The sequence below is a fragment of the Papaver somniferum genome, chromosome 6 (genome assembly GCF_003573695.1).
Source record: "Papaver somniferum cultivar HN1 chromosome 6, ASM357369v1, whole genome shotgun sequence".
In the NCBI taxonomy this organism is placed as follows: domain Eukaryota; kingdom Viridiplantae; phylum Streptophyta; class Magnoliopsida; order Ranunculales; family Papaveraceae; genus Papaver; species Papaver somniferum.
The window spans coordinates 569,085-581,344 of NC_039363.1; the positions used below are offsets into that span (position 1 = coordinate 569,085).

At 36.7% G+C, this 12,260-nt stretch overlaps 1 protein-coding gene and 2 long non-coding RNA genes across 3 annotated transcripts; all 3 read right to left on the reverse strand.

The window, feature by feature from the left end:
- Positions 1–5,074: 5,074 nt before the first annotated feature.
- LOC113286524 lies at positions 5,075–7,479 on the reverse strand. The gene is made up of 3 exons (XM_026535116.1): positions 7,074–7,479; positions 6,433–6,609; positions 5,075–5,178 (listed from the first exon to the last, which is right to left on the reverse strand). The coding sequence occupies exons 1-3, from the start codon at positions 7,477–7,479 to the stop codon at positions 5,075–5,077; spliced, it is 687 nt and encodes a 228-aa protein (XP_026390901.1).
- Positions 7,480–8,796: 1,317 nt separating this feature from the next.
- LOC113285306 lies at positions 8,797–10,206 on the reverse strand. The gene is made up of 5 exons (XR_003328593.1): positions 9,986–10,206; positions 9,755–9,870; positions 9,244–9,409; positions 9,082–9,153; positions 8,797–8,930 (listed from the first exon to the last, which is right to left on the reverse strand). It is a non-coding gene; the product is annotated as an uncharacterized LOC113285306 (long non-coding RNA).
- A 179-nt stretch (positions 10,207–10,385) lies between these two features.
- LOC113285307 lies at positions 10,386–11,758 on the reverse strand. Its single transcript, XR_003328594.1, has 3 exons — positions 11,648–11,758; positions 11,438–11,513; positions 10,386–10,507 (listed from the first exon to the last, which is right to left on the reverse strand). It is a non-coding gene; the product is annotated as an uncharacterized LOC113285307 (long non-coding RNA).
- Positions 11,759–12,260: the final 502 nt, after the last annotated feature.

The following is a 12,260-nucleotide window of genomic DNA, read 5'->3' on the forward strand; positions in this document are numbered from 1 at the left end:
TTTTCTTTTCTTGCTTTTGTGTGTTTCTGTATGTAACTTGTATGCCTTTGTTTATAGGCCAACCTGAACTTGGAGGAAAATGAGATAAGAGTTTTAAAATGATAGTGGATCTAACACCCTATACGTTATTAACTTCACCGACTAGGAATACTGTACTATATTTGCACAAGTGGCAGCAGAAGTAGTTGCATCTATTATATTACCAATATTAATTCTAGATAAACTGGAATATCCCGTGAAAAATCCGACGAAAACATAAGGATTGAAAGTTTCAAAGCTTAACCATGTTATTAATTCCACAATTCCATGTTATTCAACTGTCCCAAGAGGGTTCGCGAGACTGTACCCTTTTTATGGTTTTCAATGGTTAGAGCTATTAATTTATTTAGAGCTACAAGAAAAAACTGGATACAAAAATAAATCTCATTTTGGATGTCCCAAATCAAATGTTTGAAAGTGTGAAACCGAGCTTGGCCTACTAGGTACTTTAACAGCGGCCATAACGTATAAATATGCATCTAGTTTCGGATCGGTACGAATCAATCATTTTGGATGTCCCAAATCAAATGTTTGAAAGTGTGAAACCGAGCTTGGCCTACTAGGTACTTTAACAGCGGCCATGTCGTATAAATATGCATCTAGTTTCGGATTGGTACTTTAACAGTCAGCCTGCTTAACGTCCAGTCATGGGAAGGAGTAGACTTAATTAATTTAGATTTTTATAGTAAGAAGATGCTAATTAACGCGTTAGACATAATATGGTTTAAGCAGTAGACTTTTATTATTTAATGTAGTATTATTAGATTGCGATATATATGTTCTTGCATGATGCGCCCCATATAAGTATCACATTTGCGCTGCAACTTGACATGTTGGCCTATAAAATATCACAACTAAAACTTGACAACAGCAATTATTTGTTTATTTTTATCATAGTATTGAGCGTGCTGGTTGCACCCTTGCTTCGATCCCTACCCAGATCTTGTCCAGAACTAACTGTTGAAGTTGGAGACTTGGTCGACTAATGGTGCCGGAACCAGAAATTGAGCTTGATAGATGATTGGGCTTGCAAAAAAGAATTGCACCGGGCTTAAGCCTAGGCTTGTTTTATCAACCCAACTTAAAATGCAAATTAATAGAACCATGATTTTGGGCATACCAAAATCTTTCTAGGCATACAAAACAATAGTCCCGTATTGGGTGACCTTATAAGGAGTACCTTATGGATAGTTTAATTATCTATATACCCTTAATATAAAAATCTAAAATTAGTTTTCTAAAAAATCAAAATCAGTTTCCCTTAACATCTCTTCTTCTTCATCTTCCTCTAGCCGACCTCTTCCCCCTCCTGCGAAAAAAAAAATTCATCATCGTTATTAATAATCGATTCGTAAAAATTTGATCGTCGATTAAACTCAACCACATAATGACTCGTACAAAGAAAAGCAGGGACTAGGCAAACCATATCGTCTTCTAATTCATCAATTGAAGAAGAAGAACCAATTGAAGATGAAGGTGCAGAAACTGAAAATCAACCACCAATTGAACCAACTGCATCTCCAACTCCGGAAATGAGGATAAGAAAGCATGTTTTACAAACCCAATCTCCTATTTGCTGTTTTTCATCGATTAAATGACGGTTACAGTGTTAGGTTCGGCTCAAAATTGAGTTGTATTTTTATCCGAACCGTTCTTCATAAAAGCTTCTTGCAAGTGTATATGAACAGTTCGGCATGAAATTTCATGAAATTTCAAGCCGGAACTTAGTCACAAATAGAGATGCATAGAGGTTCGGCATATTCGATAATCATAATATGTGCCGAACCTAGCACATTTACGAGGTTCAGCTATTACGATATTCTCAATATGTGCCGAACCAATAACAATATGTTAACCCAAAAAATAACAAATTAATGATCGGCTCATACGATTTTCGAAATATAAGACGAACCAATAATATTTTTTTTCCGGGCTATTCAGGATGTTGTTCGGCTTAACATGAAACTTTCATATAAGCCGAACTAGTGTCTAGCAAAAGGGTTGAAATTGGAAATTATAGGTTCGGCACATGCAGTAAACAAATTCAGTAAGCTGAACCGTCCATCAATTTTATCTATCAGCCGAACCTCAACATGTTTCGCCGTACCATGATCCAAAAAATCATCTAAACAACCTTTATAATTCTGAAAATTATCTTAATCAATAAAAAAAATGTTTAATCACTAATCAATATTACTAACACTAATATGTAAAGGGAAGATTTGCCACTAAAAACAATTTGGGTTAAGGGGTTATCTGAATTTGCTATTTCACAACCTTTTTTTGTCTTTATTCAATATGACTAGAAAGATTCCCGTATGCCCAAAATCAGAGTTCAATTAAAATCTTTGACTTCTTGAGCAGGGATGAATTTGGGGCCCTGAAAAAATAATTGGGGACCCCTAGCTATAGGACAAAAAAGATCATGAAATAGTAATTGGGAGCTATCCCTTATCCCACTTTTTTACAAATGGTTAAACTACCCCTGGATCATTAGTGTTAATTGAATGTTGATTAGTTGTTAATTAATTTGGGTAGATTAAAATCAGATTTAGGGATAAAATTTTGATATTATGTTTTTGTGTTCTGGAGAAGAAGGAGATGAGTTTTGGGGGAAACTTATGAGTGATTCTAGTGTAGGAAGTGATGTTGGTGAAGTTTTAAACAATATACATGATTATGTTGATAGTGAGATTGTCTCAACTAATCCTATGGATTGGATGTTTGATGAAGAGATGTTAATAGAGGAAGCTTTGATAAATGATGCAAATGAAGATCTTATTACTCAAAATGAAGGAACCAATCCTCAAAATGAAGAACCTGGAGCTCAAAACAATCAGGTAAACTTCATATACTCTTCAAATCGCATGAATGGTGCTCCAAGTGGTTGATTCATGGTCACTATGCAACAACTCAGTGTGAGGGTAGTTAGGTCGTGAGTACAATTAACTAACGACCCTTTAGAGTCGTCAATGAATTGGCACCAAAATAAACGACTTCAATGTTCAATTAAGAAAAATCGTCAATGAAGTTCTTAAAAGATAACGACTCCATCTTTTAGGTCCTCTAGAGTCGTTAACTCTATATATTTAGAACGGAACGACTAAAAAACCTTTTACTCTATGTAGCCATCACTCTAAGGGTCGTCAGTTAAGCATTACTATATACGGACGACCCTTTCATATTAAATGAGACTCGTTTTTTTATACATCTCTAATATTGGCGACTCAAACTGTTTTTTTTTTTTTAGTAATTTTTGATTTTATAGAACCATTTCATTGAATTGTAAGATTCATACATCTTTCATAGGGTTAAATACAATACTTGATAACGATGCACTTCTAAACTCAATCATAAAGTATGTAACTAGACATGGTTCCATTGAAGATAAAGTAGCAATCGTGTAACTCAAACTTTTTCCCACGAAGCAGCTCGTAGTATGCATACACCTTCTTCATCTCAAAACGTAAACGCAAACATACTTAGTTAGTATCGATCAAAGTTTTGTATAAGTTTTACCTCTTGTTTAAATACTTACTCTTATAACACTCAGCATATCCGGAAAGGCTTCCCTTACGGCCGTAAATTCTCTTTTCAAAACATCACACTCAAATTTTATCTCCTTGAAGCGTTCCTTGACTTGTTTCAAAGACCTTGAGTTGCGATTTCCGTCCAACGCCACAAAAACGATGAATACGCGGTTCCACCAAGCATCCGATGTTTTATCAATGTCTTTGTCTAGACTTTCAAAGTGGTTTGTGACTGTCAACCAAGCTCTCGCAATGGCACAATTCTCTTCGGAAGTGTAGGGAGTAGTCATGGTATTTTCTCTTGTTTTGAGAAAGAGAAGAGAAGGTTGATAATTATGGTTTTGATAAGGAAGAGGTGAGATATGGGTCTTTATTTAAAAATTGAGCGACCCAACTTCCTCAACCACATTTGGTTGAGTTAAATTCTCTAATAAAAGCAAATACTATCATAAGTCATTAATATAATTCGTTTACAACTAAACAATTATTAGACTCAGTATATTTCGTCGTCAGGTTGGCCATATATAATCGTACGACTATAGAAGAAAACCGAGCAGAATGGTGTATATATATTTTTTTCAAGAGTTGTTAGTGTATACGGAAAGTCGTCAACCTTAATTGTCGTCAATTTTCATTTTAGCAAATTGACGACTCTAATGTAAGATGAATCTCGTTATTCTATCATCAAAGTCGTTAATATGCAAAATATTAGTTGACGACTTTTTGTGGTGTCATTGATCTGCATACAATATCTTGACGACCCTCTAATGATGGTTTTGTGTTTTGTTTTTTAGTTGATAGTACGACAATGCTCTCAGCCAGAACCTGTATCTACATTGGGTCCAAATACCTCCCAACACTATATGACTGATTTGGTACGTTTACCTTAACCGAGTCGATATATTTATATATTCAAATAATTTTATTAGTGGTCTCATGGTTGTCTAATTTAATTTTTTGGTCAATGTAGACATGGGAAATCAAGGACGACATCAAGGAATGGTTTATCCCTAAGGCAAAATAGAGGATGTGTGTGGTTGTTCAAAGTAGACACGTCGATGGTAACAAGATGGAAATAGTATGAGAGAGAGCGGGTAAGAAGGGAGAAAGTCACAAAGGAAAGAATTACAAGTATGAGAAGAAGACGACTAGGGTCTACAGAACAAATTCAAAGAAGTGTGGATGCCCGTTCAGGATTGTTTTTGAAAGACATCATGAAGCCGATCTGTTCCGATTGTACAGTATTCTGGACGGTCGTCACAACCATCCTCCACCCACAAGTTTATATGGACACCCTGCATATGCCCGGTTGAAACCACATCAGATGGATAAAGTTAGGAAGATGAAGGGATTTAGACCACTTAAGATCCTAAATTCAATAAAGGCGGAAGATAAGGATAACTTGTCCACCATTTCCACAATAAACTCCGCCAAAGCAACGATTATGAGAACTGAATGGAATGGTAGGTTCATTATGCAACAATCAGAGTGGTTAGCATAAAATCTTAACTACGCCGTGCAAATAAAGGTGGGTCCGGATCAGAAAGTAACTCATATTTTTCTTGCACATCCAAGGATGATGGATTTGGATCAGTGTTTTTACCAGGTTCTATTCATAGATTGCACTTACAAGGCAAACAAGTATAACATGCCGATGTTGAACGTGGTAAGCCATACTTCGGATAAAAATTCATTCATCGTTGCATGGTGCTTTATGTAAAAAGACGAAATAGAGGATTATGTTTGGGTGATGGAACAAGTGAGGTTGATTTACCGTGGAGAAGAGACGTCGCAGGTTATATTTACGGATAGAGATTTTGCAATTATGAGTGTCGTTCGTCAAGTATTTCCACTTGCTCAACAATTTCTTTGTACGTGGCACATCCAAACCAATATTTTTTCTAATTGCAAGAATCAAATCCAAAAGATCCATACTAAGAAGGGTAATCAATATTCTAAGGAAGAAGATCAGCGTTTAAGTAAACTTTCCAAAAAAGAGCGAGCGGAAGAGAAAAATAAAGAAAAGGAAAAATATGATGAAGAGGGGGATCTACGGAAAGTTTTTTTCCAACATTGGGACTATTTGGCTCATTCGAAAACATAGTCTAAGTATTATGCCAACTTGCAGAAGTTTATTGATATTTGAAGCACGGATCGTAAGAAGGTTGTTGAGTATTGCCTGAATACATGGTTGAACCCTTGGAATGAGAAGTTTGTTTATGCATGGACCAATAGATACAAGAACTTCAAAAATGAGTCTACAAGTATTGCAGAGCAGTCTCACGTGCGTTTGAAAAAAAATTGGATCAAAATATGGGTGGGGTAGTTACAGTACAAGAAGCTATTCACGAGCACGCAGAGGATGACCTGAGGAAAATAGTGGAGTAGATGGAGAAAAGTAAACACCGTCTTTTGATGCAACACATAAGAGACAAAGCTTTGTTACGGTTGGTAGCACACCAAGTATCATGGTGGACAATTAACTATATGATGGATCCAAATGTGCTACTATGGAAGTCCCCCACGAATACTTACTCACCTCCTCCAAGGGATCCAAAAGTTGAAGAAGGTTGACGCTGACTCTGTTTCCTTTGCTATCGGGAAATATAACCGAATCAAGGACATACAAAAAGTATGCGGCTTCCATCGCACGAACTTCTTTCTCAAAGAGTAGTTCATTGTCTCCCTCTTTCTCAAGTGACCCCGCATACATTTTACTAATTTCCTTAAGTTTAAACTCTTTCTTTGGGTACTTCTTTCCCTTCACAAAAAGGCCATACGTCGTCTTTTCATCCCATCCAAACAACTTCTCCGTCAATTCATATATTTTTTTTCAAATCTAGGTTTCTCTTGAACTTGTTACCCGTGGATTTCCCCTCAACGTGCAATCCTAGAATCTGTTTCGCGTCTTCGGGAATGAACGCCATCTCTCCAAAAGGGAATTGGGAAGCATCGACTTCGCCGTAAAACCTCTCAGTAAAACATGATACTGCAGCCTTGTCATATGCAATCACAGAGTTTCGAACGGCAGCATACAAACCTAAGTTTTCAACAATGTCTTGCACTCTTGCACATTCACCTTCTAGGGGCCGTTTTTTCATTTTTTGCATAAGAAGATTGGTGTCTAAAAAGACGCGTGGCATTCTTATAATCATACGAAAGACAAACAAATAGAATTACAACATAAGAAATAAATATCAACAAATCATATAAAAAGAAAATTTGAAATCGTTACAATTGTCTCATTGATGGTACGGGCCCATGAGTTATCATATCCAAATAGAACTTTGCCTCTATCTTTAGGTTCACCTCTGGCGTTCCCACCGGGTAGACGAGTAAGCTGCAAACGCATGGGTGGAATGTGTCACGCACTGGGTGCATTTGTGACTTTCTTCTTCGGTTGTGGCTGTGACTGTGGCTGTGTTTGTGCCGCATCCTCCTCATCCTCCTGAATCTCCTCATCATCATCATCATCACCACTACTACCATCATTTCTTTCCTTACCATTTGCATCATTACCATCATCCTCATCCCCCTCTTCATCACCGCTAGCACCACCATTTCCATCCTTATCATCATCATTACCTTCATCCTCCTCCTTTTGAATCTCCTCCTCTTCATTTCCATGATTACCAGCATTCCCACCATCACCACCATTACCATCATCATCATCATCATAAGAAACATATTCACTTCCTAAAGAAATTTTGTCTTGTTCTGCGACTTCTTCTTCTTCGCTTCCAGTTGCAGATATAACAGAAGAGGATGAACAGGACAATTCATACGAATCATCACATGGGTCTCTGGGTTCGCGGATAAGTAGGGCTACCTCACTCGGGTTTTTTCCTCGTAATAGACCGGCATTTAGGTATTTTGTATTGCGGGGAGGTCTGGATGGAGGACTTACCATGGCAAGCTTATTTTTTTTATTCTTGATATTATAGGTCAAAGACAACAAAACAAGAAATATCAAAGGGTCGTCATAAAAAAATCTTAAAAATAAACGACCCTTTCAATATTTGGGACAGGGATGTGTTTAGGCATATCAGAGAGTCGTTCATGAATAAAAAGGGTCGTCTATAGAATCTAGCACACAACCAAACTATAGTCGTTTTCACATATTACTAATGGTTAACGATTTTTGATGAACTTAACATGCAGATCAAGAATCGTTAAGAAAAAAAATTGTTAACGATTTTAACCTCTCAAAAAAATTTACAGCAAGGATCGTATTAACATGGTTAACGATTTTTGATGAAATTAACATGCATCCGCAAATTCTTTAAGAAATAAAACCTACTGATTAACGACTCGGTTTCTGAGAATCCTATTTTTTCCGATTCAAATCCTAATTTTTCAGTAGAACATCAAATTAAACACAAACCCAAGTTACTGTTGGAGGTTTTAGTGGATATACCTTCTGATTGGAGCCATTTCCTTCACCGTCTGATTTGATTTTTTGCTCACTCTCTGATTCCCCTTCGCTACATTAACTGCGTCTACCAGATTAGGTATTTGATTTGCCTTTCTAGCGGTCTACTTTGTACGAGTCATGTTTGTAGAAGAAGTTAATCGTCGATTAAAATTAATCGACGATTACACGATGAAACGGTTGAAGAAAAAAAAATTCTCCCCCGAATCGTTAATGGAGAAAATGGAGGTGCAGAGAGAGGGGAGGGGAGGAGAAGAAGAGGATTTTTTGTTTTGAAAAGAGAATGGAGGCCTCACTCAACTAATAATAGGATTTTAGGTTTAATTATTAGAAAAGGATAAAATAGGTATTTCACCCATATTTTAGAAGCCCCGTATATTTTTGGGCGCGGGTATAAAATATGTCCGGGCCATGATTAGTTTCCATGGCCCCAATTCCGCCTTGTTCTTGAGCTTTGGAGGTGACTTCAGCCAGGAGTGGCTTGGTTGTATTTCTGACTCTGATTTTGACGTCAGAAAACTGTCTTGCATGATTGGTGTCATGCGCACAAGTGTATAATAACGAAATAAGTATGCATCTGTAAGCTGCTAGATTTCGTCTCCAGATCTTTCCGTTAGTGAATTTAATGGTCTAGAGGCACGTGCACATAGTTTGCTCACACAAATGAATATATGAAAATCATACCGAACACAATTGTAATTCAAAGAGGAATTTAGGTTTACATTTGAAGGAAACACAATTTTTTTTTTGTAGAAAGTTTTTTAAAGTCATTATAAAATATGAGATTATAACGTTGCAGCTTATAAAATATGACATTGCCTTTGTACTCGAAGACAAGAAGCATGCGTTAGCCAATCTATCTTTCGGATATAATCGGGGAGAGTTCTTGCAGCTTATAACGTGGGGTTCTGCTCACAGTTGAAAGAATTCTGCAAAGCAATGCCGAACATCAATTTCAGGGAGAACAGTTTAAAGCAAAAAAACACCGGGTAAATATGAGACCTGTTTATATTCCAATATTTCATTTAGATACGACTTATATCACAACAGCCAAAAACAAAATCTATTTCTCCAACTTACGACGCCGGTAAGATATGCTGATCGCCAAATGAACCAACTACTAAATCCAGCAATGGATACACCTATTGGATCCTGAGAGAAACCAAAAGAATATTTGAATTACATGCATTATAACCATCAAGCTGAATCACTCATTTAGTTTAGAAGAGCTCATATACTGACCTTGCTTTGCCTTAGGTCTAGAAGAGCTTTGTATCTCCCAACAGTAGCCATGCTCCTAAATGTCTATCAAAAAATGGTCGACTTTAGCACTGTTTGCACACCCTCCACCATTCTTACCAATTTTGTTCAGCGAGTGTGCTAGATATTTTCCCTGCCTTTCTGCCACCTGTTGTAAAAACATCCACAAAAGGTGAACCAAATATAGATCGACCGCAATCACCCAAAATCGATAAGTCAGAACACTAGTACTAGTACAGTTTTGTTTGACAAATTGGAATGTGAACCGAAAAATCAACACGATCCAATAGGGTCCAACACACCTTACAGCCATGTGAAGAAAAAACCACTATTTGCAAAACTAGAAAGGTAATTGGTAAATTTTAAGATACAAAAGTACTTCCATAAGCAGAAGAGAATTAGAGCTGGGAGGGAAGGTTTCACCGAACACCTATTGCATTTTGCATCTAATCAATGAGAAAAACTGAAAATGTATACATTATTTACAACTAACCTGAGCTAAAGCTGGAAGCACAGGTTTACCAGTACTTTCAAGAAACCCACAACAATCGCTAATCGAATACACAACCTGCGCAGATTGGAACCCGTAGCCACTCATCCACTCCTATCCTGTAGCACAAACAGAAAATTTTAAACCTTGAGCAGCCAGATAAAGGTAGTGAACAGGTGAGTATTATACTGTCAACTATAAAGACAGAAACATACAATCAGATGTACTTTCCACCTGGTGATTTTGGAAATTCCGTAGCTGGTACAAATGATGAAGGACCGACACCTATAGACCATACCAACAAACCATATGGGACCTCTGTGCCATCGTTAAGAATGATTTTTTGAGGTTGAACATCCTTGACGATTTCACGTACAAGACGAACTCCTGACTGAAAGAAAATATAGAATGTTTTTAAGAGCACGGCAATATATTTCAAGTTAAATGTCTATGGCACAGAAAATACGACTACCGCATCATATGTATACAGCTACAACTAATCAATGTGAAAAACATTACCGAATCCTGAACTCTAAATTGAAGCGTTAGGTCCCTTCGATTAAAAGGCTCAAATCAGTTGAAAATCCCAAATCAGTTCGATATTCTGAGAAAAACAATCAATCTCATTCTTAACCTTGTATTTCTGAAGCTAAACTCGGAAATTCTTGTATGAACTGATAACCAACCAAGGGAAGCCGCTGTCATTTCAGAAGCCTCCAGTGATCTGAACGCACTTGAGCTTTTTAGGAGTAACACCTGTAAAAGTAACCACGCCATTAGTAAGTCATACAATGGTGAATGGTTAGACATATATACTTAGGCTCTTGGTGTTCGAACTCTCATCCATTTTGCAAATTTATCATAAGATTCATAACTCAAGCAATCTGACTGTGTGGCCATCCTTGACGATGGTAATTTGATAATAGCAGCAGCCTCTTCCTGTAATAATTCATGATTCATGGGACTTCTAAATAACCAAAACAATGATGCTATTACTGCACCAGTTCACCCCTGATTTACAAATAAACATCAATTGATCAACCCGTGTAGTGGCAGCCATAGATTTACAAATTCCGGAATTGATAAGATAACATTTCAAACCAATCAGAAAATTAATTACTCTTTTTACTGAGGGAGAAGAAGGAGCAGGGAATAACATTCCAATTTACTATCAAAACCTTTCTCAAATACAATTCAATCAGAAGAAGTTGCAAAAAAATTGCATATATGTCTGTCGTGTCCGCAAAACCTATAATAGAGCAAATTGCTGATGCACTATGTCATTATCAAACCTATATGATCGATACCAAATCACCCAAGAAAACACTCAATGAAAACACTCCTTAATCATAAAACTAGAACCCACTACAAATAAAAATTGGGGAAAACTAATATTGTATGATTAATCAAAAAATGGTTTCATAAATGAGTAAAAAGAGACAAAGCCAAGAAATACGAAGCATGAGGCATATTAATATCAAACTAGATTGGAGGTCAGAAATCTCTGGTTACCCACATATTTCATAGTTCAAACCAAAACACCCCCTTCTTCACCACTATAACTACTGTTGAGAATGCAATCCATAACATTCGCAAGTGAGACAATTTCTCAAACAGGTAATACATATCAAAATGATGACTAAGATTAGCTCAAACGAAGGGGAAAAGAAAGACAAAGAAAATCACCTCAAACTGGTGATTGATTTCAGCTGCTAATGGAAACCAAAACATCCAAATCCTTGGAATGAACAAAAACCCATGCCTAATTCCAACAAAATAAAAACCGAATTCAAAATCAATATTTTTTCTTTAGATCAAAATAAGACTCAATAGATTTCTGAGAAACTAATGTGAATCATAAGAAACTTGAAAAACAAAGATGTAACTCAATTTTACCTTTGAGTAAGGGAAGCCTATATCGCCACATTCCTCAATAGTACTGCAAAAAACCCACTTCTATAACAGAAGCAAACCCATCTGTAATTCCAATCAGAGAAATATCTGTTGGAGAAAATGTTGCAAGATTCAAGCTGTGAAAAGATTTCCAAACGAGAATTCTACAAGTTCACCGAAATTTTAGATTTCCCCCCAAAAAAGAAAAAAAAAGGCGCCAACATTCCCGCCAAATAGTTTGCTCCAAGATGTTTTCCCGCAACATCAAAGGTGCGGTGGAAATTGTTTTCCCACCGTTGGATAAGGTGGCAATCCTTGTTGCTTTTGTGTTTTTAGTAGATAGCTGTAGGATTGAAAACTCTGATTTTCTATTGGTTGGATATATATCATGTGGATCATATGTTTTTGGGTTGTGGTGTGGTCTTGTGTGTGGTCCGAAATTTACATTGCTAATTGCGATCTTAATTATACTTAGTATGGACAGATAACAAGAAATCGGTGGATAACAAGTGAAATTGAGCGAGGAAAATTCGGAGAAACTGATATAATGCTCATTTAAAAATAGACTTTTAGAGAAATGTTTGATTTCTAATGTCAGATCTCGTTCATTGTCGAT

Bases quoted from the DNA above. Each gene is read 5' to 3' on its own strand.
- LOC113286524 (XM_026535116.1), bottom strand. From the start codon at position 7,479: ATGGTAAGTCCTCCATCCAGACCTCCCCGCAATACAAAATACCTAAAT. The intron at 6,610-7,073 runs GTAAGGAAAGAA...TTGAAAACTTAG, and splicing joins TGATGGTAATGATGCAAATG to GTTTGTATGCTGCCGTTCGA. The intron at 5,179-6,432 runs GTAACAAGTTCA...ATCTATGAATAG, and splicing joins CGTTGAGGGGAAATCCACGG to AACCTGGTAAAAACACTGAT.